Here is a 26121-nt window from a genome sequence, read left to right on the forward strand (position 1 = left end):
CTTGATATCATATTTGTTCCCCTGCCTGTGAACCCATTGAAGCTATAACGTTAAGACACTGACTAAGAAGTTGCTTTTTCTTATGGCTTTATCTTCAGCTGAAGGGTTGGGCGAGCTTCAGGCAGTTTCTAGATTGGGTTCCTATGCAAGAAATGATACATAATTGTCTGTCTTCTGGAATATGTGGCGAAGACAGAGTTGGAGGTTAAAACTCTGCCTCGTTCATTTAAAGTTCTTTATCTGCAAGTGTTCGTTACCACTGTCAAAGAATGCGAGTAGTTACTTTCGGAGGGAGGTGATTTCGCAGGCTTCTCAGGGTTGTTCTTCGTTGTCTTACTTATGTATTTCCCCTAGCGCATAGTATTTGGAGTATGTCCACTTCTTCTTCCTTTCTAAGGAATTATTCAGTGCCTTCTATTCTGGAGGCAGCTACTTGGAAGTCTGTCTCAGTGTTTACTTTCTTCTACTTAAGAGGCGTTTGATTCACCTCATAGCGTGTAGCGGCGAAGTCTACTATCTAGGGTGCGTTCATTTAGCTGAGGTGGTATTAGCTTAGTGCAGAGGTTCGGAGGGTTATTCTCTTAGTCCACGTGTAGCGGCAAAGTCTATTATCTAGGGTGCGTTCATTTAGCTGAGGTGGTATTCACTTAGTGAGGAGATTCTTAGGTTAACCAGATAGAGGAATTCCATTTAGTCTTTAGAATTCTTAGGCAACAGTGATAGTATAATCACATGAACTTAGTTTAGTACATTTTAAGCATCTTAGTCTTTGATAGTTTCCCTACGAGAGTCCAAGAGGGTGCCCTAGTAGGCTAGGCTCTTTCGTCGACGATGAGATACTTCTTCGCTCGTCGATCGTCGGGCCTTATCCGGAGGATCAGCGGCTCAGCACACTGCTTCATTTGCCTCCATACATTAGAGGCTATAAATAGCCACATGGGAGGTTCGCCGTATTCCTCTGTACATGAGAGGTTCTGAAGAACCACATGGAAGATTGACGGACCGAGACAGTATGGACCTGATGGGCGATCAAAATACTCTCCAGCGTGTCTCGTCACAAAAAGCATTGGTTGATAAGGTGAGTTTATAACTAAATATATACCGTATGCAGAGCAGATCGGTAAGCTGCCATCTCTGTGGTTGTAAAAAGGGGATGGACCGCAAACTTAGATGGTTCTCCTGGAGGGCCAGTGGCTCTGAACTCTGCCTCATTCTCCTCCATACATGAGAGGTTCTGAAGAGCTACATGGGAGGTCGACAGACCAAGAGTACTGACCTGACTGTCGATCAGAGTACTCTCCAACATGTCTCTTCACTGAAAGCATTGATAGGGTGAGTGTATGACTTAACAGATATTTTATGCAGAGCAGATTGGTGAGCTACCATCTCTGTGGTTGTCAAAAGGCTTGCAATAGAATTGATCTCTCCTCTTCTAAATGTTGTTAATCGGGCTAGTTCAGGGAGTATGTTGCATTATGAAGTTTTCATAATAAAACTAATATTGTAATACTTACCTGAACGCCTGAATGATTCCCACCCTCCTTTCCCCACATCAATTTGACCTTGAATAAAGCAATTGACGAAAGTGGGAGTGTCGGCGCATACCTATGTCAGCGTTGCCAACCGTTTGTTATGGTAGCTCAAGTGACAAGATTTTACCTGCAGCATTGGTAATGCTGGCTGTTAAAATTCCCAATGGTGGATTGGTAATTGAGAGTTGTTCAGGCTAGAAGGAATTAAGGGCAAATTCAGGTGTTCAGGTAAGTATTACAATATTAGTTTTATTATGACAACTTCCTTTTGTTAGCAATTTATTATTGTTTATTGCCAATACGGAAATGTTATATGTTTAAACTTTTTTTTTTATTAGAATCACAAGTTGGAAATTTTAGTGGTCGAGGAGGTATAGGTCCTCGGCCAAGATCACCTAGACGGGAACGACGAGAGGAACGCAGCCGTACAGCGAGGGACAGTGAACGTGACCGCAGTGAAAAAGAAAAAGAGGAAAAGAGAGAAAGTCGGAAGAGAAGTAGAAGTAGAGGGCGATCGCGTTCTCCACCTCGTCGAAGAATGAGAGTAGTTCCTAGATATAATGTTCAAGTTCCTAAGATTTTATTACACATGTAAGTAAAGTTTTTAATTTTAAATTCCAAAATTTATTGCATTTAGAAATACCCCAAGCAATTTATATTCTGTTTCACTCATCCCGATCACTTGTATAAGGCAAATTTCCCCATACACTTCAGACTTTTGTCCAAGGGTTAGTAGTAGCAGTAGGATCAATTACTGTGCAAATGTCACTTGAAACCTAACTTTTTCGTTATTTGTAGCACTATTCACCCCTATTGCTGAGTTTCCCAAATTGCTTTTAATGTATTGTCATTTCAATTTCCTTTCCTTTATCAGTTTGTATTTTCCATTATGTCTTGCTTTTGCATAGTTCATTAGTTGACTTTTTCATAATATTAAAGCAACATTTCACAGGAAGAGTCCCCATTTCCTGAGCCTCTCCATCCTTTTCTAGTGATGTTGTGTGTTTTTACTGTTGTTGTTGAAGAACTATGCGAGTAAGATTAAAAAAAATCTTTTGTTTTTCACTGTGGGTTAGAATGCCCTGTTTTTTGGGCTCAGAAAGGTTGTAGATTGACTCCCAAGTCCTCTGGTAGGGAAGCATGCAGGAGCCCCAAGCATGCTTCAGTTGTGTTTGACAGGATGAACCTCTTTGCATTAACATTTTGGAAATGCAAGTGGTACTGCTAGTCCTGCAATCATTCCAAGATCATATGGTGGGCCACTCCACATTGTTTATGTATGACAACATAACCTTTGTGGCAGATGTCAATAAGCAGGGGGATGGTCTCCCTTCAACTCTTTCAGTTGTCAAAGCAGATGCATCAGTGAGTGGTTCATCATGCCATCAAGCTGGTAGGCACATTCCTGGCAAGAGGAATGTTGTGGCAGACCTGCTAAGCAGCCCAGAGCCATATATTAAGGACAGAATTGTCCTTGGAACCTTATGTGACTGAAGGGCTGGTTGAGCTGTGGGAACACCAGGGATTGATCTGTTTGCCATTTGGCTAATCATGAAGCTGTTTTTTTGCTCTCCCATGCCAGCCAAATGCATCCCTGGAAGATGCCTCCCAGTACCTCCTGAACAATTTGGATGTTCACATTTTCCTCCATTGAGTCTGATCCACTGATTGGTCAACTGAGTGTTGATTATACTTGGTATTCAGAGTGACTGGTAGTGCCTCATTGGCTCCATGCTGAATGGTTTCATGATCTGCTGGCTCTCTTGGTGGAGGTGTTCAAAGTAATTTCTGTATGGCCCACCCTCCGTCAGCCACCCATTTCAAGATGTCACTGGGTGGTACAGTCCCTCTAGCTACAAGGTTGTGGGTTATCCAGTAGTTCTTGTGAGGGAAAGGCTTTTCTTGTAGGGCTGTGCAGATGTTTAGATAACTCCTAAGATCCTTTCCCATGGGGGGATAGTGCTCTCAGTGCACCTCAGATGGTACACTGTAGGCATTTCTAAAGGTTGTTTGTAGCATCCCTTCAGTCCCTAGCTACGCACACTTTTTAGCCTTGTACTTTACCTCCATTCCTGCTTCTTTTCTATCTATCTTGCTTTCCAACCTCTCCAACTCCTTTTCACTGTCTAAAGTGCTGAATAGCTGCAAGTGCTTCAGTTGGTCTAAACTCTACCAGGGAGAGAGTGCCATCCTCTGTGATTCGTGTCATAGAAGGGGTCTCTCTCTCTCATGAAGAGCTTTGAGCATCCTACCCTCCTTGGGGGCTTTGGCCTTCATAGTGGAATGTGACTTTTGTCCTTTGCAGATCCTATAGGGAGGCCTTTGACACTGATCTCACACACTTGACGAATTTCCTGCTGGCCATAGCCTTGAGAAAATGTATTGGCGAGTTGCATGACCTTTCTCATCTTGGCTGGCACAAAGAGTTGAGTTGGAAATTTTCTCATCCTTGTTCATTTCTGAGTTAGTAATGATGGTAGATATTAGAGCACCTCTATCTCAGTGTACTTAAGGGATGTCACGTACAAGTCCCTGGATACCTTCTCCTTGTGACCTGTGGTGGCTGCTCATTATAAAAGCATCACGGCCAAAGTAATTGTAGGGACATAGGATCAGGGGTGACTAGTGTTTGTTTTCCTTCATTCTTTTCTCCCTTTTTGGGGCAGAGCATGGGCTGAGGATGCACTAGAACCAGTTCAGATGCAGTTTAAGAAAACGTAAGCATCAAGTCTTAGAGCTTTGGCTTATCAGATGCAACTCCATTTCCCATTTTAACAAGGGGGAGAACAGCATTAGAATTAATGATCTGAACTCATCAATGTATATTCTAGTTGCAATCTTAGCCACCCCTCATTGGGGTCTCACTTAGTTCTGTGAGATTTTCCTATTCAAGCGAGAACCCAGTCTCTTCCCACTCAGGCTCAGGCCCTTATCACTCTGGCATATCCTGTACCACACAATTAGAAGGTCACATTAGTTAGCACCCCCTGCTTGCTTTCATGACTGGGAACATGGCATATCCAGGTGGAGAGTCAACTTAATATTCAGCGAGGAAAGTACCTCCCATGTAAGTAGTGTCTTCTAAACAAAATGCTATCATTTATATTCATACAGGAACAATTCACAGATTTTTAAAATAATTTATAGTTTTCCTAGGTATACAGTCCAGACTTTTAACCTAATCCCACTTCAACCACCCTATTCAGTCCCTGATGCCAAAGAAAAAAGTGCTCAGTGGCAGCAGGTTAGTGAGTGTTTTCCCCACATCACCCTCTTACCAGTGAACTACTCTGTTGCCAAATTTGTACGACCAATTTAAGATCATGCTTAGGAATACTCCTACATACGATATCTGATTTGTATGCCTAAGAAATGGATGACATGTTACCTGCAGTGTTGGTACACTTTCCTTACAAAACCACCTCTCAGCACCTGTGAGAGGTGATTTCTCAGTCACATTCCATGAAAAACATTACCTTTGATTGTTTACACAGCTGCTTCAACATTAACCTTGCTTCTAGATTGTTTGTGGATAATTTCAATTACTTTATATGATACTACTATCATTTGGACAAATTTGAGGTCTATATGAGTGATGGGCTTGAATGTAAAAATTAATTATATATTGCATTAAAATATTTTGTCTTAGTAAACCAGGAATGATTTTTTTGTTCTAAAGTTCTGTGATCTTGCTCAGAGTTATTGTCACTTTGGTATTTCAAAGGATAACAACTAAGAATTTACTAAGTGGTATATACCTCATTGTGAATAATCATAGGAGTATTTTGTTTCTGCCCTCAAAGGAACAATTTTTTTTGTAAATGGTCTAGTATTTATTTTAATAAGTGTGATGCTCTCTTAGTTTAAATTCTTGATCGGATTGCTGTTGGAATAGTAAAGTATTGATTTTAGTAAGGCAGAGGTTTTTATCATACAAAACGGACAATATGTTTTTCACAAAAAATGTTGATGTTTCTTTGTTTGACTTTTCTTGCAGGAAAGAGGCAAATGTTTTAGAATTGAAAAAACGATATAACAACCTTTATGTTCCATCGGATGTATTCTTGGCCCGACCGCTATGGTCAGACACCTTTCCTGCACACAGGCCCTTTCAGTTTCCCCGTCCTGTCTCGTTTCATATAATGAATAAGGAAGTGGAACCCGTGCTAGAAAATGATGCCATATATGATCCCCCTGATGTCAACCATTGCTATGCTGCCAAGGTTAGTTTGTTTTATATATGGTGTAATTTTAGTGTTACTGTTGCAAAGTGCGTAAGCGCATCTTACTTCTGCCATTATGCTAAGATTCATACGGTTTTCTTGCAGTACAGCAACTTTTGCTATAACTCGATGTGTTAGTACAAAATACAAACCATTGCTTCACTTCTGTATTCAGTCTTCCAATTTTATTTAACCTGTAAAGCAGTATGCTCACCCACCGCTGATGTCACACCTCCTTCAATGGAGTAACACGTTCTCTTTTCAAGGCTGGTGTTGCATGGATCAAACTCAGAAATACACTCTACTCTTATACAAATTGTCGGAACATCGTTTGGCATCACTGAGCTAAATTAGGGGTGAATGGCACCTTTTTTTTTTGTAACAGAAAGACAGTCTGACAGAGGACGTGTACCTCTTATCTCCCGCTACACTTCAGGCTGTCATTGATAAATGATTATTTTCTCCTTGTTTTGATCCCATCTGTCCCCCATAATGAGCATTCCAAAGGAAAAGAAAAACCTTTTGCCTGAAGAGATATTATCACTACTTTATGAAGAGATGGTGATTACGAAGCTCAGTTTAGTAGCTCAGAAGCTTGAGACACAGCAAAGAAGATATATATGAATCTGAAGAAAACTGTAATTTAGATCCGAGCATCGCATTGCCAAGTGACCAGGCAGTTATCACTAAGGAGAGGAGTCCTTTACTTTTTGTTCACCCAAAGGTATGAAATTTATTGTACAGGAGAAGGAAAACCCTGTTGAGTTTTTTGAGAAGTTTTCTGATGACAAAGTCATGGAGCCCATTGTAACAGAAGCAAACGGATTTGCTAGCCAGTTTCTAGATGAATATATAGAATATCATGTGCACTAAAATGGTGTGATATAAATGTAAGTGAAGTAGAACCATTCATTGTTATACTGGCTCTATTTTCAGGGAATGGCATATACAAAAGAAGATTATTTTTCTCTTATGTTTCATGCATATAATCCTTCGGATAAAAAAATGCAAAATGAATTCTTTCATCTTTTTCTATCCAGTATTATTTAATACCCTAAAATGTTTACAAAAAAATATTAACGTAAAAAGAACTCATAAAAAGCATAAAACTACCGTAGACCAGATGACCACTCTGCAAGTGAGAAAATGTGACGATATTGAAGGAGCAGCGACGTCTCCTATAAATGATGTTTAACAGGTTAAGATTAAGGCCTAATGTTCTTCCACCATGATTTTGTGATTAGAGAAGGACATGATCACAATTTCTTAACTTGTTGGTGATCAAATTCTTTGCATGCTGTATAGTATAAAATCTCCATCTTGGATTCTGTACTGCATCCAGTTTACTTTGGCTCCCTTACATTGCGACTTCTTGCTGAGTCACTGCTTTGGGATTAAGGTCTACCTCTTCTCCATAGCTTTTTGTGACTAGGGAAGGACAAGGTCACAGATTCTTACCTTTTCATTGATCAAGTTCTCTGCTTGCTGTATAGTACAAATCTCCATAAAAGGTTGATTCATCCTGCATGTTTGAGAAATTTTACAGTCTTGATATCATCCTGCCATCAGTCCCTTCTTTCAAAGTAGTTCCTTCCCTTGGATGTCAGTGAATACCTGTGCTGTGTGTTAGGAGGCCTTGGTTGGGCCTGTACACTATGACCATTCAAGTTCCCTCAGCTCACATCTCTGAACCTGAACTCACCGGCTTTAGCTGTTGTTGCCACACTCCAGTACAGGGACGGTCTAGGTATCTAACTGTCCTGGTGCAGGTGGGCTTGAAAGCTGTAGGTTTCCTTTAGTGTCTTGTGGCTCTCACAACTCCCCACTTTTTTTACTCGAGAGGCAATGCTTTCTTTTTCTCATGTTCATGCTCTTCACAGTGTTGTTATCATGATGCTTGGAAGGGTCTTATGGAACAACCTCTTCCATTGCTTCTATGCCTTCTGTCATCTCTATATCTTCGGAAAAGCCAGTTACCAGGTGTAGCTTGGGGAGTGTCGAATGCAGTTCCTTACTCTTCACTCTTTCCATACTCATTCAATGGGGATTGTGGTTGGTGTGATGTATGGGTTCTTGTGTGGTCCAGTCCTTGATTTCCTTAATAGCCAGATTTTCTTACCATTAAAAGTTTCCTACAAACTAACCAATTTTATAGGGAGTGCCTTCCTCCTAGCCCCATGAATCCCACTGCTTTTATGTACAGGCTGCACAGAAAATTAGTACAGTGATTTAGATATACTGGAGGATCTAGATGGGTCATATGAGTGCTTCTTTTTCTAAGTAACAAAATTCTGAACCTGAAAACAATAGGGACTCAAATATTAGTCATAAATAGAATCTAATGAGTTTGTCAAAACCTAGATTTGTATTGTTTCAGATAGGTAAAAATGTTTATTCACTGACCTATTTTATAGATTGAGTACATGTTCTTTATTATATATGAATTGCATAATAGAGCTAAGTTTACTTCTTCACTTCTAGGTAATGTTGATGGCAGTACCAGCTGTGGAAGACATTTTCAGAAGATCGTGTGCATTGAGTGAAGACCATGCGGATGTCCGTGACTGCTTTGTTCATCCAACACGTCTTATAAACTTTTTGGTCGGTTTGAAAGGCAAGAATGAAACTATGGCTATTGGTGGTTACTGGAGCCCATCGCTTGATGGTCCCAACCCTGAGAAGGATCCGAATGTCCTCATACACACGGCCATTAGGACCTGCAAAGCACTGACCGGCATTGACTTAGCTGGGTGCACTACCTGGTAATGTTCCGAACTAGTCTTGTGAGACCATATTTTATGGTCATGTTGTCCTGTATGAAGTGTGGGTGTGAGGAGGTTGGAACTTCTCACATCTGAGCCCAAAAAGTGTGGAAGGGTAAGGGGGTTCTATTGTGTGGCTGAAACACTTAGTTACAAACAGTTCCTATAGGATCTAGTGGGATGGAAATAATTTCTTGCATGTATACCAGCTATTGCACTATAGTTGATAAAATAAAATAAATAAATAAATGATTTACGAATAAAAGTTCTTCAAATGATGGCATATATTAAGGAATTTAAAATCATGTTTAAGGACATTATGTTATTTGTACTCTGTTGATAGAACTTTAGTACATGTGGATTAAATACTAAAGCTTTGGTACTCCTATTAACATAGCTCATTATCCACCACCAACTCCCTCCTAAGAGATTTTTCTGTGAACATAATTGGGGAATGTTTAGGTAAGCTACGACATCACAGAGACGTTGTAGGTAAAAGTTAGGCTTGAATATGCAGCTAGGTTCCAAGTCTCAACAGATCATAGGAAATTGCAAAGCATTACTTCAGTAATCATTACATTTCCTGTGTGTTCAGAGGTAGGCTGTTATTGAACTGAGAAAGGCTCAGTGTTGTTGTCAACTGCTGGGAAATGGTACTGCCCAGAGGAAAGGCACCCCATCCTCATCTGCCACTGTTAGTTTACTTTTCGCATGATCTAAGGTGCCTGTTACTAAATTAGTAATTTTTGTTTTTTACTTTCATTCATCATTTTTGTTTTTTATTAATGAGTGCCTGGTTCAGGAGAAAACTTTAGTTTTTTTATTTTATTATTTCAGTTGATGATGTTCACTTACATATTGCAGTGAGTAGAGAAGCCCATTACTGTATTTGATGAGAGAATTTTACCATTTATTCAATATGACATGTTAGCTTCCTTGTATATATATAGTTGTTTTTGAAAATTTTAATTTTGCAGCACACTTTTCTTAATCACTCTGCTTACAGTTTTCAATTTTTTTGGTCGTAATTGGAATATTCTCTCATTGTTTTTAAATTATAATGATATATGACAACTATGCTCAAGTCACAGGAAAAGGTGTATTGTTATTATGAATTTGTTTAACAAGACCACCAAGTCCCATTTTCTTTTGAAAATTTAGGCAAAAATTAGCATGTTGAACGTCAAAGTAGGAAGAGACCAGAGGCAGTGGATGAAGAGTAAAAGGCACAAAGCTGTGCAGCAGCCAACACTGCACACGAACTAGAACCTACCCTTCGCCACCTTGCGGACACCTTTCTGTGCCGTCTTCTGTGATGGTGTATCATGAACAAAGAGTTGATTAGGACTGTATGTCAGTTCCAGGCAAGAATCTTAACCTTCAATTTCATATATCATCTTGATAATGAGCAGATTGTTACAGCTGTCACTTAGAAGTGTTGATCAGCTTTTTATTTTTATTATAGGGATGGTATTCACAAGCACCCAGCACCTTGATAAATCTCGTCTTTGGAGCCTTAATACCATGTGGCTTGAACACTTAGCTGCTTATAACCCATGGTTTTGAATGTTTGTTGCAAGAGGTGCCTGTGAGGTTCTAGGAGTAGAGTATTCTTTCACAGTGCCCTTGATTTGGCAGTTTTGATTTTATTAGTCAACTGTCATCAGAATTTATCAACAGGATATGTAGATGAAGGTAAATGGAAGTTAACTGATTTTTTGTGCTCAAAATGAAACCAGGACTTTTGCTCTTTGGCTTACTTGGCACAAGAGGAATAATTTGATGTTAGATTCTATCTCTTTATCTTTTGAGGTTGATGAGTATTCCATTATGATCACATCAACATTTTCTTTTTAATAATTTTATTTTCATTTATATATAACTCATCAGTAGTGCCTAGGTAGGAAGCAACATTAACAGGGTATCTAACATAGCACAAGGTTTGTTGCAGGGTTCCTTCAACTTGAAAAGTCTGTTTCTGGGTTTTACTTTCTTTTGTTTTCCTTGTTCATGTCTCACATAGTTATCTAACCTCCCTAACCGTATTTGGTTTCATTTTCATTTCCCAGTGAAGAATGTATCCATAGGGTGAATTCTAGAGAATCAAGCAATATGTCTTGGTAGTCTCATTAAACTGTCATACTTTATGATATAAAAATAATAATGATAATAATCTTCACTAACAGTTCCATGTCTTTCAACCCTCCAGTTGATCTCAACAATCTTTCAATGGCCAGTAGGCCAAAAGTGAACTAAAGTGGTATGAGAGGCAGGAGTTCCCCCTCTTGGGTGGTATAGTTCTTGAGCCCAGCACAGCATTGTCTCTGCTGATGAGTAATAAGGGGAGTACTTGCATTTTCTGTTTCAAGCCATCAACATGATATACTTTAAACTTACACACAGTCGAGCTGCCAGCATTTTATATTAAAGTCATGCCATACTCATTAAAGTGTGTGCAGCTGTCAGTTGATGTTAGATGTCAAATGAAGTTAGGTGTGGGTTGATATAATATGCCCATAAGTTCTTAGGAATTTTCCTTATAAAAACTTGGCACTAACAAATCCTTTTTGAAAATGTTATGTCTCCAGATATTCCAGGAGTTTTTTAATGGAAGATGAGCTATGTATTGGGTTTAATATCAATAATCAAGTTATGTATATAAGATTTTGTAGATGAAATTTTTTTTATATTTAGTGAGCATCTGTTAGCATTCACTTTTTGAATTGCATCATAATTAGAGAATAAAAAAAATAGTAACTGAATACTGATGGTTGTTGAATTTAAGTATGTAGTTTAGCTTAGCTTATGTCTAGGTAGCTTATTTTTAGCAATGCAGTATAAATGAATTGAGTAGGGTCAGTTAGTGCTTCAGGGAGGCTGCAGGTGCCAAAGATTTTTTCTTAAATAGCCAAAGGTAGAATCATCCTAATAATGCTAACAGCTATTATGCAGGTGTCATTTACGTCCTTACGGGAGGTTTGTTTACATTCTTTAAAAAGAGTCTGTAGTTAATAGTGCTAACATGCATTTTGGTAAATATTTAAAGACAACATGAATTTTAAGAAATAGTCTGGTTGCGTTGGTATTTCATCAAATGTGAGTTGCAGATTTTCACTACAGATGGAAAGTTATGTTGGAGGGGGGACCTGTTAAAATATTTTTAAATTAATTTAAATGTAAAGTAGTAGAACAAGGCATGTGGGATATTTAGTATACATCATACTCCAATTTACATGCATTTACAAGACCAAAAAAATCATTGCTTTGAATTTTCAGGTTCACTATATGATGTAATGGTCTCTGTTAATTATCCTGTATTTTATCTTTTTTTTTTTTTTCTTAATATTAAAATTTGAGAATTACATTGAAATGTCTTGAAAATAAATGTCTGAAATATTGGTTATTAAAGTACTCTAGATCACTTGGTACATTTACATATGTGCTTAAATTAAGTGTTCATTTTTATCAAATAACACTTCCACAATCTTCTAACAACTACATGTGGGTCACAGAATTTTACAGTTACAGTTTGAATTGAACATTAGATATGTGATCTTGTCTTGTTGTCCAGGCTTCAGTTACCAGTTACTTTTCCTTGCCCCATTTTTTTAGTTTTTAGCCCATCTAGTTGATGACGTAGGTTATTGAATACTCTTTGGCATAGCCGTGACTTCAATTTGAAGTGTGACGTAGAATAAACTTCAGAAAAATTAGAATACACTGATAACAGACAAACCAAATTGTTATTATAACAGTAATCAGTTCATAACCGACCAGTAAGTAAACTGATACACAGAAACATTCCTTGGAGGTTTATGTTATAGATGTTACTATGCCTGATGTGATTGTACTGTGGCTGGTCTCAAAGGGTTGGAGTAACCAGTCAAGGTGGCAGGGGTAGTATGTATTTCCAGTAACTTCCACAAAATGTGGACCTATCCCTATACAGTAGTAACTTGTCCTGGAATTGGTGCTTGTTGGTGAGATAGGGTTCCTCATGAATTAATTAAATTTTTTTGGTGATATGTTCTGTGCACGTTTTACTCAAAACATTGTTGGCTTTGGTTTAAATTTTGAATAGGCATTCTACCAGAGTAAGGTGATAAAATGAGCTAGGAAAAGTCATATGGTACATAGAAACCTTAACATAATTCTTAGTCCATTTTAGAAATTAGTTGAAATAGGTAAATCTGCGCTTTGTCACATAAACACCAGAACATGATTGCCATATTGACCTTAATTATGTGTGTATAGATTCACTCGTGATATTTTGTGAAGCTTGTAACGAGGGGAGCTAGGTGTATGGTTATTCAATTGCAGCCCTGTCACACATACATTCCCACATTTGTGGTCTTCAAGTGTTCCCAGACTGGTTTATGCCTAGCATACAAGAATATTTTAGTGAACAACATGGTACCTTGGACCCTCAGGTAGCCATCAATCACTTCACCCACTTTTCATTAGTAAAGTGCTTTTAATACTTCCACCTGTTTTAAGGAGATGACCAAGGCGTGTTACTGTCCAACTGTTGAGTTGCTTAGCAGTTTTAATAGGCTTGGACTTGACAAAGACCAGTTGGTTGGTTGCCCTTTAAAGGATGCAAAGGGCGCCTAGGGCTGTGGAATAGTATTCCCGTTGTAATGTAAACACACTGTGAACAGTGTGAGCAGGTCTGTTAAGAGCACTACATGATCACCAAAAGTGAGTGAGGTGATGTAGGTATATTTGAGGAGGGTCCAGGTGCTGCTTGTTTTGTGAAACTACCAGTAGTGCGACTGCAGGAAAAAACAGAATTAGTTTACAGGAATAGAGGAAAAGAATAGTTTAATTAACATAGTAGTGTGTTAATCATATTGTACAAAAGTGACTAGATTAAACTTTTATAGGGTATATATATATATATATATATATATATATATATATATATATATATATATATATATATATATATATATATATATATATATATATATATATATATATATATATATATATTAGAAAGATATATCAGGTAACTACTGTATAAGAAAAATGTTTGAGTGATAGTAAAATTATAACTATTGCTACAGAACAAAACAAGGTAATGGCAGAAAAAATGGAAAGTAGTCAGGGAAGTACAAAATGATGTGGACTTATACTCTGGACCAGGTGGTGGGTTAATTACAGTTTTCTGAGTGCACAAACTTCCTACTAAATGCATCCACCACACCTTCATCAGCTGCTTTCGCAGACAATACATAGAGAAGATGTACCTGTCTCTATAAACAAATCATTTCTCATTTACCTTGGTGGCTGCTTTTAGTATCTGAAATGCATTAATATACTAAGCAAATGAACAAATATGTCTCATATATAGTGTAAGTAAATGAACAAATATAAGTTTCATATATAGTTTAAGTAAATGAACAAATATAAGTCTATATATATATATAGTATAAGTAAATAAATAAATAACATCTACATAATATTGTAGGTACTAGGAATTCCAACTTTCACTCTAATATTCATTGTAATATGATTTGGAATATTCTGTTCACAATTCTGTAGGTGTACTTATGTTTGTATGGAAGGCAGTGTTTTATTTTTAACTGACGTTATTGTTAGTAAAATGGTTTATAATAGATTTCCCACTTTTTGCCTTATAAAAAACTTGTGAAAAACTTGAATACTAAAAGTGATGTGCTGTTAATAACTCATGCCACCACATTCTGTCCTGGGTTAACTGCTCAAGATCTCCCCAACACTCGTCACCTGCTTCGCGCCTCATTGTCCTCAACCATGACTCCTTTGGCCTGCCTCTACCTCTTCTGCCAAGGGCAACCCACCCTGGTGTATCTCATACTAATCCCTGTCTTCTACACACATGGCCTAACCACTTCCAGCATGAGAACCTAACATTCTCATCAACCAGCTGAACCCCATTACTTTTCTAATTCTGCTGTTTGATATCCCTCCATTTAATTCCTGATATTCTAGTGAGTACCTTATTTTCAAATGTTAAGAATTTAATATCCGAAGTCAGTATTGTACCATGACTCTTGCCCATAGATCTAAATACTTCTAACCATTACCTTATAAATTTTTATTTTTGTATGCACAGGAAAACTGCTATTTTGTATTCCAAATATTTTTGATAACTAGTAGGGGACTAAAAGTTATGGTAGATTTAAATTTGTATAGCTTGTCTGTTAATAGCTTATTCAACATAAAGTGTCACATATTGGTCACATTTACATAACTGAATATAAAAAAATTCTCATTGAACAGATTCATAAAGATATTGATAGCTAGTTATTAGCTTTAGTGCATACAGTATTTGTATAGTTATTATTGGCCAATTCTTTGTTTGTTTAATTACACAATACTCCTACAAATATGTTAGTTCATTTACTTACTGTATATCAAGGTATGTTGCGTTTTTCCTGCTGCTGCTGCCTGCTTACCCATTTAGGTATTCAGAGCTGGCATTGTGATGGATCAGAAAAGATTTGTATTTAGTTCCATGCACCTCTCTTTTGTGTGTTGTCTGCTGCTGTCCATGCTTTTACTGTAATTCTCTTCCTCATTAGTGATGTAAACAGCTGATGGAAGTTTCATGGGTGGATGTGGTGGGGAAGGCATTATGCTTTGAAAACCATAGTTCAGATTGCAACCTAGTCCAAAGTCCAGGTCCATGTGCATTTTGTAGTTCCTTTTGACTGCTTTTGTTTTTAATGTAGTAAATGTTATAATCTTATATTTTTTCTCATACATTTTTCCTTAGAGTTCCTTGATATAACTGTCTTATCTGTAAGAAATGCTTATGTTCATAATGTACGTAATTTATAGTTTATGCCAGAATCGGTATTTAAGTAATTTTGAGGCTTCACTTTTGTAAATGAAGCAAAGTTATACCAACATCTATGTTAAGCTGATATAAAAAGCACAGCTACTGTACAGTATGTTGGTTCTTTGCTGTTGTTGTCAGGCTAGGAAATTGTCATAACCAGCCAGTTACTAATCTCGTATGACGTGACAAACATAATTACCTTGAATTTACCTTCACTGGAATCCTATAAAATAAATGGAGTCCTTTTTTAGTGATGGCTATAATAAATTAAGAGAAGCTATACTTGAGAACTATGGAGTTTGAGTTGAGCACATGTTCCAACGCATACACAGCACTTTTAATTCCCCATGTGACTCTTAATTCCATTTGAAATTGAATCACCCAGTATAGACAAATCTCTGATGATACTTTATGAAACCATGACAGTAGCAGTGCATCCATCTGGTAAGTTTTTTAAGATGTTGGAGGTTGCTTGGTGATATATGTCTTCAAGATGAGATGAGTTCTTTTGGGCCAGCATTATGATTCAATTTTTAATTTTGATTCTTTGGCCAGGAGGAATTAATCGATAATAGATTATTAATAGATAATAGATTAGTTATATGGCAACAAGAAATCTACAGTTAGTAGTTGTTGAAATAGTTGATGGATGTGTTTTTCAGAGAATGAAATGTCGTAAGGTTTTTTCTCACTTGTATGAAAAATAAGGTATTCTGTAGTTTCAAGAGGTGTAGTTTATGTAATAGTGTTTCAGAGTTTGTGTAATAGTGCTTCAGAGGTAATGTCATGTCTTGCATGGGAATATACTATATAGATTAGCAGTGTTTCAAACCAATTCCAATAAGGAGTAAGTAGGCAATAGTGCCATATTCTTAGCATTTTTTCAGTGCCAACACTTGCAGTGAGGTTTTTTTATGTTATTCCTTTGATGGTGGATGTAAATAGTGGCAGCTTGTATTATGTAGGTAGTTTTGTTTTCATTTGATCTAAATGTCTGAAGGTTTTTTTCTTGAAATCTTGAATAGACTTGATTAAGTAAACTTGCAACAGAAAAACATACTTTAAAAATTTTAACAATTTATTGTAATTGAACATGCCAGCATTTATAAAGGATTGTTATCTTTTATAACTGAATTCTTACACAGATATTCTCTAATGACTTGTAAAATGAAAATGGAACATCTGCTTTTCGATACTTGCCCTTTCTTTCTTAATATACTGTATTAGCAATCCGTAAGAGAGGAGAGATTTTGGCTGAGCAGTTTTGTTAACGACTTGACATGATACTAGTCATATTTGATTAGATTGATTTGCATTGTAAGTGTTGTATTTTATAGGTATTTGACGTGTTCTTCTGCTTCATAGTGAACGTCCCATAATAAAAGATTTGGCTTCTTTACTAAAGTTACTAAAGTAACTTTCAAGATACCTTAATAAATAATGAGTAATGTCCAGTTGTGTATGAAAGTTGAGTCATGTCTTTCTAAGATTGTTAATCTCCGATTTCAAGGCATGAAGGGTCTTTTAATTTCAGCTCATAAAAACACTGCTCTAATATTCAGCCTATGGTGGGGATCATTTTGTACACCCACAATCCTGTCATTGAACAGCGAATGATTTGCTGTTGGACAAAACTAATTGTCACGCCTTCTCATCAGCTACAGTAATGGTTTTACCGTTAAGAGCTGCTGATATTTCAACATAACTTCACAGCAAAAGAACTGATTAAGGTCAAAATGCATAAAGATGAGTTTGAGCAATTCGAGACTAATGTGATAGATGTTTATCTTGGTTAACCCTTTTGCAACAGGATTGAGATCAAAACTTGGGGCATTTTGTGCTGCATTAGGATGCACAGTAGTAACACTTTATTTGATAAAAGGAATGGGCTTCAAGATATTTTGAAAATGGAACACCAGTAGTCAGATTGAGGAATATGTATACCATATATATATATATGTGTGATATGAAATTTTTACCTATTGTACTCCGGAAACTTTAGAAATAATGCTGGTAACTGAATCTGCTATACACTCTGTAGCAAAAGGGTTAATACTTATCATTGCAGCACCATATTATCAAAAGCAGACTTGAAACCTCAAAGGAACTCTGTAGAACATTGGGCCTTCAGTTCTTCTTGAAGATTTATTAATGAGAAAGAGTTTTGGTTTACAGATATTTAAAGAAAATATGCATTAAATTGGCCCGTTCTCTGGAATTGGCGAGGTTAGTTTGGGAGTGTGTTTAGAACTTCTGAGATACCAAGAGAAGTATATGCAGCCAATAAACTTGTAAGTTGTAACAACTCCATTTTACATTATAATCTTGAAATGATTTATTCAGGTGTAGCGCCAAGACTTCTCTAGTCTGAAGGGAATTGTGATAGTACTGAGTGATTATCAACAAGGATTTTGCCATCTTTGCATATGTAGGTGTACAGTATGTGTGTGTGTCTGTGTATGGATGTTTCTACAGATGTGGGCTCCATTGTGCTTTTCTTGTTAATTGTTTTGATTAAAGCAGGTCTTCCTAGCTGAGAGCAGTATGTAGAATAGAGCAATCTAAATCTTTATATTTGAACAGGTAAAGGAGGAGAAGGGGGAATTATTAACAGGTTTTCTTCTGAGCATTATAATTGCGCATAGGTGTAAACTCTGCCTGACCCCCTTGCTCCAAGTGTGGGATCCTGATGCGCCACCATTCCATCTCAGGTACCGGTTTGCGGAGATTTACTATCGACGAGGAGAATCCACACACAAGGGCCGGAGCTCGCCTGCCCGGGTTGAAACCACTGTACTATTTCTCCCAGATGTGTGGAACGTTTGCCCAACTAAACTCGAGTGGGACGGCCTCCACCTCAACTATAAGCGGCAGTTGGACAAGAAGCTCTCCTCCTCGGCAGGATGTCCGCAGCAGCTCGAGGATCTGGAGGGGGAGGAGGAAGACAAGGCACTCATCTCATCTTTTTCTTCTCTACGGTTCACTCTCTTCTTGCAGACCATCTCCTTGTACTTCACAATAAAGTTGCCTGGGACTGCATTTTTGGACAAGCAAAGTAAAAAAAAAAATTTAAAAATAATGAATAATGTTGTATGGAGGTTTGGTTTACAAGTCTGTGCACTGACTTCAGCTTGAATCTTTTGCTGCCTTAGTGACTGGCAGTTATGAAGGTTGAAGCTGTAAGGTCATTGCTAGGAATATCAAACCTGTCAAGATTTGTTAGAGCAGAGCCAGTCTCTTTTTTTACATATTTATCCTAACTATTAGTTAACTTTTCTTTGCTTCTGTTTTGTTTATTCATTAGCTTTTATCATTGACATAATTGCAAGGTTCATTTTAATTTTCTGGTGACCAATTTGATGTTTTAGTATAGTAAAATAGTTCCTTTATCACCTCATCTTTTGATTTTGTTGTGACTGATCTGCTCTCAAATAAATGATTAGAAAGGTTTTCTGAATTATCTTTTTGAAATAACATTAAGAAAGTTTGCAGCCAGGCAACTGCAGAAGGCAGGGTAGATGATGGGTCACACAGGCCAGGGTCTTTGTTTGGCAAATATTAAGACTTTGACCTCTGGTGTGGCCACTGGTGGACATGATCATCCTTTATCACCCATCCTCAAACTTTTTCTCAAATCATCACCACACCAACCAGCCACCACTATCACAACCACCATCAGCCTTTTCTTGCAGACTCTACTAGCCGTTTCTGTGTTTCTTATGACTTTTTATTATTATTAATATCATCATTTATTATTATTATCATTATTATTATTATTATTGAATTTTAGTTCATTTCATTTTCTCATATCTCCATGCTGGATCCAACCATTAATTGAAATTTGTCTTACAATATGCCTCTATATTTCCTTTTTCTGTGTTTATAATTAACCACCATATTTAGCCAGCATCGATATATAGCTATGTCAAATATCCACCCACTGAAGCTGTGACAAACACTATTTTGTAGCCTTTGTTTTCTTTTTTTGTGTCTTTGGCCACATTACATTCCCCTTTAAGGTTGGCGCTGCAGTGAGAGATAGGCACACACAAACCAACCTTGATCCCCAGAAAGAAAGAAAGAGAGGGAGAGAGAGAGAGTGTGTGTGAAAGAATCATTTTTGAAATCTGGCTAGGGTATTTTTATAACTATTGAACCCCTATCCTTTGCCATTTCTTATAGGGTAATAGTTTCTCTGGTTTTTTTAGGAAGAAGCAGTTAGGAAGAATCCCAGCCATTATGCCAGCTTAGACCCTAAGACCATGAAGGTGAGTGCTGGATTCCTCCACGGTTTACGTGAAACTTATACATGTGTATGTGTTGGTAAATTTGTGGTTTAACTGGTTACATGTACATAGGTAGTCTTATTTTAATGCTCTTACTATGTTTTTGCGAATTGAATTGTGTTTAATTGGTATTTTCTTTTAGCCAGGTAACATTATTAATTTGAAGTATTCTCTTTGATTATTCTCTAACGGGAAATGTATTGTAGGTGGTTGAGCTGCGATCTGAATTAGATGCACGGATGCTTAACAGCAAAGGTCTCAAATCGCAGCTGATAGCTCGTTTGACAAAGGTAGGATTTCCAGTTTCAAATCATCATAAACTCTTTTTAACTCAGTTTTCTCTCTCTCTCACCTTCATACAGACCTTGGTCCTGTTACCTCTATATCAGCTTTTTTTCCCACAACTATTGTTTGTTTCTTTTCATCACATGTCTGAAACCCCTCAGATATTTAGGACTGTCTGTTTTCTGGGCCACTTGACACAGATGTCCACCAATTTCTCATATTATATTCCCAGTATACTCTAGCCATGAATTCTAACATGCTATGGCCACACCTTTATAAAGTTGTCTTTTCCTTGTCAGTAGCCATGGCGTTGTTGCATAGAGTAGTACAGGCCTTATATACTTGTCGTAAGTCTTTCTTCTTACCATCGGGAAATTTTTGTTTACCAGTAGTCTGGTTGTATTTCCATCTCATGTAGCTACTCTCTCTTACTGCTCCTCTTTCAACACTTGTTTCACTGTGCAGTGTGCCCCAAGGCAACAGAAGTGCTCTACTTTTCAGATCTGCTCTTGTAACACATTTTGGGGTCAGAAACCTCTTACTCTGTATACGCTTTTTATTCAAGAGAACCTCTAGTGACACAGTCTGTTACATTCATTCCACAGCACTTACACACCGCTCCCACATAACTACTATCCTGATTGTACGTTTTCATTCGCTTCCTTTTCCTCTCCATTCCACTCTTCCACCACCACTTCCACAGATTCTGATGTTAGCGCTAGGTCGTCTGCATAAAGCAGCTCCCAGGAGCCACCTTTCTTCACTCCTTCGTAGCTGCTTATGTCACTATGGCAAACAGCAAGGGCTCAGCACTGGTCCTTTCAAGATATCAAAATTCATCTTCAGTTCTTCTAATATCCCTGCTACTGCCTTTACTCCAGGTCTATTGTTATGGTAGAGTAACACCACTAACTTCATGAATCTTCCTGGACCCTCTGTCTTCTCAGAATCCACTAATATGGAGATTTATCACGTCCTCTTTGCGTGGTTCTTTTCCAGTTCCAGATATCATTTGAAAACAAAATAGATTAAATCATATTTTATTATTTTTTGTTTCTTCCCAATTGGTTTTTGTTTAAATATTAAAAAAAATATTATGCAAAATGCAATATGAATGAGCAGTAATTTGGTAATACTGTATCTCTGCTCTTTAAAGGATAGATATATGAAGATGTATGATCTAGATTTTGCATGACTTGTTACCTCTACAGACTGATTTTCTTTCTGTAGTGATTAAAGTGCTTTAAATTTATTTGTAATGGTGAATAATTGTAGTTTTATTCTTGTAGATTTTGAAAAATGAGCAGGAAAAGGAGGAAATGGAGAAAGCTGCAGCAGCAGAAAGTGCTGAAGTAGATGAAACCAAAAAAAAGGAAGAGGAGGAAAGGAAAAGAGAAGAAGAGAAGAAAAGAAAAGAAGAAGAAGAGAGAAAGAAAGAAGAGGAAGAGGTAGTTATGTGATTTTTTTTTTTTTTTTTTTTTTACTCATTTAAAGGGTCAGCTTTCTGTTAGTTTGCACTTGTTACAAATTCAGTATACCTTCATATCTCATAGAACAAGGATTCAAAACAAAATACTGAAAGGTATTGAAATAATTGGGGATTATAGAAACAGAATTTTTGGAGACAAGCTTTCTTAGCAGAATTTATCAGGAGAAAAGCTAGTGAGCAGATAGGTCTTTGATTAATTGATGTAAATGGATAAAAACTCTTGGTGAACAGCTTAGACTTGCATTGTATCCTGGTGTCGTGGGGCTGTTGATCGTTGATGACAGAAGAGGTGCTGAAGTGACTTGATCGGATGTAAGTTGGAGAGTGGAATATCCCCATGGCTGAGGGGATTGCTAGTGAAACCTTTTATTTTCATGATTAGTGTATACTGTAATTACATGTTCATCAAAAATTTGTACAAAAAAAAATCTCCTTTAGGGAAAGGCTCTTTACAGGAACCGTGAAAGATTGTTTTGACATGTTGAGGCTAATGCTAGCAAGTTTGTTAGGACTTCTAATAGTGGTGTGTGGATGGCACGATATATTATGTAAGTGAAATTGCAGGTGTTACACCTTTAGATAAGTTTTTTGCTCTATTCTGGTTTTTTGTGTGAGTTATGGTGCTTTTGTAATATGTTTTATTAAAATACAGTTTGTTTTTCTAGCATGTAATACTTGAAAAAGTTGATTGCCTATATTTTTAAAGGAAGTTAACCTTTGAACTACTGGGATTTTCAATGGTACCCATGATAGATTTTTTTTAAAAGAAAACTTTGGTATTTTTAAATTCAGTGATGTTGATTGTTATAGGTTAGTTAACTGTCTTATCAATAGTCAGAAGGAAATGGAACACTCAGTTTACTAGTAGTAATGTAACAATGGACAACTTAATGGATTATTCCTGACAACTAACTCTGAAGGAACTGCTTTAAACATGAGATTTTGGTTATGCTTTTGAAAGTATGGTGTATTTAGCTGATGGAAAACTTTTTGTTAACTGGAATTGTAGATCACAGATGACTTGATGTGATATTCTGTGCCCTTTATTTCAGAAAAAGAAAGCTGAAGAACGGGAGAGAAACCTGTTAGAAAAACGTTATACCCTCCCTGATCAACCCATGATTGTTGTTCATCCATCACGAACTGCAAAGTCTGGCAAATTCGACTGTACAACCATGTCATTGTCAGTGTTGTTAGATTACAGACAGGTTAGTCTGAATTTCATTATGAATGATTTATGAGTGATTTTCTACGAACTACTTACGATCACTTTGATTTTAACCAGTACTGGTCTTGACAGCCAATTTCATAAATGAAATCAAATCTACTTCAGTTTTTTTAAGTCAATAAATGTAAACAATACATGTCCTCCAGCATTAGGAATTTCTCCCTCCTGGGATAGTGTGTGAATTGTATGGCTGTAGACACTTGTACTATTGATAAAAAATTGTATATATGCCCTTAATAGAGAAATTGAACATATAAGAACATTATGCAATACATATGGATTGAAATCATCTTCCGGAGGATTTGTTGCAATTTTGTCCAATGAAACAAGACAATATCCTCTATCTAATAATGCACCTTTTACTTTAGAAACTAGGATGTTCATTAAAAATTTCAGAAGTTTTGATTTTAGGCTTTATAGCCTGCTACATTTGAAGTGTTTCTCAGTTTAAATTGCTGCTGGAGATATTGGAGTGAACATTTCACCCATGTTATGATAAAGATTTGCCCTTCCAGTCAACTTTTGCTATGATTAAGGAAATGAATAATTAGTTTTTCATTTTTTTCTATTTCTAGTTAAAGTTCAGGCATTTAAAGTAGTTGATTGGTAGCAATGATAATTATAGTGTTCATGGTTTATTTATGAAGAGGATTTCATGAATGATTTTTTGTATAGGTTGATTTAGGTAAATTCCACATAAATAATTAATTCCTTCAAATTTCACAGGAGGATAATAAAGAGCACTCCTTTGAAGTAAGCCTTTTTGCTGAACTCTTCAATGAAATGCTGATGAGGGACTTTGCTTTTCGCATTTACCGAGCGCTGTTCGAAGCTCCAGAAAAGCCAAATAAAGAAGAGGTCAGTTCATGTCGTGGTTTTTTTGAAACTGGGAATTTTGTACATGCAACTTACCCGTCAGATATATACTTAGCTATAGTCTCCGACGTTCCCGACAGAAATTCAAATTTCGCGGCACACGCGACAGGTAGGTCAGGTGATCTACCATACCGCCGCTGGGTGGCGGGAATAGAGCCATTCCCGTTTTCATGTCAGATTTTCTCTGTCGCTGGTTCCGCAACATCTGTTGTTGGTTCCTTCTGCTTAGACTTTCATTTTTCGCTTGCTGAGGATTATTTTGGACTGACCTTTGGTGACGTATTGGATCTTTGGCTTGGCATACGCTTTTGTGGACTGTTTTTTGATTTTGGCTTTGGTATTTTCTTAAAGAATGTCTGATCAGAGTATTGCACCGGTGTTTCGTGTGTGTGTTAGGTCTGATTGTAAGGTGAGACTACCGAAAGCTTCGGTAGATCCTCATACTGTGTGTTCGAGGTGTAGGGAGAATGATTGCTCTATCGAGAACACGTGTGTTGAATGTGAGAGTCTCACTGAACTGGAATGGAAGTCTTTGAACTCGTATGTACGCAAGTTGGAGAAGGACAGAGTTAGGAAGGCTTCTTCTAGAAGCTCTAGTAGGTCTCTTTCCAAGGAGGTAGATTTAGAACCTAACACTCTTCCAGATTCTCCTGTCACTCCAGTTGTTTCAGCTCCTTCTCCCTTCGTCGAACCTGTGGATTCGCCGCCGGAGATGGCTGCAATGAAGGCTACGATCCGCAAGATGCAGTTGTAGATGCGTGCGTTGGAGGAAAAGAAAGTGAGAAGTGATAGTGATGTGTAGTGTCCCCAGTGTAGTGGAGGGGGCGTCTGACCGGCTCCGCATCGCTCCTAGGCCTAGACCTCTTCCAAACTCCCAGACCCAGTGGAGGAGGAATGTCGACAGCCGCAAGGGGGATGAAGAGCGCTCCCAACGGTCAGGCGTCCCTTCGGCAGCGCCTGTTGACGCGTCCCAGGCTGCCTTAGATCGCCGTAGAAAAGGGATCTTAAAGAAGTGTTTCTCATCTTCTGCTTCTTCTTCTCCTAAACGTGGTTGGAGTTCGGCTGAGGAGTCGCGTCCTTTGAAGAGGACTTGGAAGGCTCCTAGAGGAGACGCATTAGACTCTAGCCCTGAGCGCTTCCTGAAGGTTCTCCTGTTTCCAAGAAGAGAACTCGTAGATCTCCTCCTCTTCTTCTGGTGTTCAGGAGTCCACCAAACAGATCCTGGTTGGCCTCCAGGCTCAACTCGCTGCTCTTGCTGGCTCTTTATCAAAGAGCTCCTCTCGTCGGAAGGATACCTCTCTTCCGATCAAGTCCTCCAAGAGACACTCTTCTCCCAGCAAATCGTCTTCTTTGAGGCGTTCTTCTCCTGTTAAGCGCCCTCCAGCAGCAGGCTCTCCTCTCCTTCCAGGCTCTCCTCTCCTGGTAGGCGCTCCTCTCCTTGCAGGCGCTCCTCTCCGTCCAGGCGCTCCTCTCCTGGTAGGCGCTCCTCTCCTCGTAGGCGCTCCTCTCCTGTTAGGCGCTCTTCTCCTGGTAGGCGCTCCCCTCCTGGTAGGCGCTCCTCTCCTCGGCTCTCTTCGTCTCCGGATAGCGCCTCTCCACCCAGGCGCCTCGCGCCCTCGTAATCGTCGGTCTTCTCCTGTTGGAGATACTTTCTCCAAAGTCAAACGCTCTTCTCGTTCCTCTCCTCGTAGAAGTTCTTCTCCAGCCTCCTTCTCGTCTGTTGGCGCCCCTCTCCCTGCAAGGGCTCCTCTTCAGTTACGTCCTTCTTCTCCTGTTAGGCGCCAGTCATCTTGCAGGCGCTTCTCTCCGGATCTTCGGTCTCCAGTGGACAAAGGCTCCTCTCCTTCTAGGCGTTCTTCTTCTGGCAAATGCCCTTCTGCTTCTAGACGTTCTCCCCCTCCTTCGGGCCTGAGGCGTTATCGGAGGACGAATCCCCTAAAAGATATCACCATTTCAGATTACAAGAGGTTGACAGCTCTTCTGGTTCAGGAGTATGGAGATTCCCTCAAGCCTGCTTCTCCTCCTTCTCCGGGTTCCATGCTCTCGAGCACCAAGGCCTCGAAATCTTCCTCTTTAGTCAAGATGCGTCCCCACGATCTCCATGAAGAAAGCTCTTAAAGGATTCGAGAGTGGCTCTCTTCAAAGAAAGATGCCGGCAAGACTGTCTTCTCCTTGCCCTCCCTCCAGGCTTTCGGGAAGAGCGGGTATGTGGTACGAAACCAGGGAGCCGATGGGGTTAGCTCTCCCCTCTTCTGCTGGCTCTGATTTTTCTTCTCTTGTGGATTCTTCCAGAAGACTCTCCCTCAATTCGGCCAAGGCTTCTTGGGGACTTTGAAGTGGACCATTTCCTCAAGGGCCTTTTCCGCGTGCTGAAGTTTTCAACTTCATGGACTGGTCTCTTGGGGCCTTAGCCAAGAGAAGTCTTGAAGAGGATTCAGTCAGTATGGAGGACCTCAGCAGTGTGTTGTCTTGTTTGGACAAAGCTGTGAAGGACGGCTCGATGGAGATCGCTTCCTGTTCGGCACTGGCCTGCTTAAGAAGAGGTCAGTATTCAGTGCTTTCCTCTCCAAATCGGTCTCTCCTACCCAGAGGTCTTCCCTCTTGTACGCTC

At 38.5% G+C, this 26121-nt stretch overlaps 1 protein-coding gene across 3 annotated transcripts in view; it reads left to right on the plus strand.

The window, feature by feature from the left end:
• LOC136836905 (cell division cycle and apoptosis regulator protein 1-like) overlaps window positions 1-26121 on the plus strand; it is a 63529-nt gene that overhangs the window by 18167 nt on the left and 19241 nt on the right. For all 3 annotated transcript variants that reach the window (XM_067101345.1, XM_067101346.1, XM_067101348.1), the window contains exons 5-13: window positions 1871-2123; window positions 5530-5755; window positions 8237-8517; window positions 18058-18295; window positions 19555-19614; window positions 19839-19922; window positions 21207-21365; window positions 22459-22614; window positions 23361-23492. In XM_067101345.1, coding sequence (XP_066957446.1) covers window positions 1871-2123; window positions 5530-5755; window positions 8237-8517; window positions 18058-18295; window positions 19555-19614; window positions 19839-19922; window positions 21207-21365; window positions 22459-22614; window positions 23361-23492 — 1589 coding nt within the window. The remainder of the gene's footprint in view (window positions 1-1870; window positions 2124-5529; window positions 5756-8236; window positions 8518-18057; window positions 18296-19554; window positions 19615-19838; window positions 19923-21206; window positions 21366-22458; window positions 22615-23360; window positions 23493-26121) is intronic.

This window comes from Macrobrachium rosenbergii, chromosome 57 (genome assembly GCF_040412425.1).
Source record: "Macrobrachium rosenbergii isolate ZJJX-2024 chromosome 57, ASM4041242v1, whole genome shotgun sequence".
In the NCBI taxonomy this organism is placed as follows: domain Eukaryota; kingdom Metazoa; phylum Arthropoda; class Malacostraca; order Decapoda; family Palaemonidae; genus Macrobrachium; species Macrobrachium rosenbergii.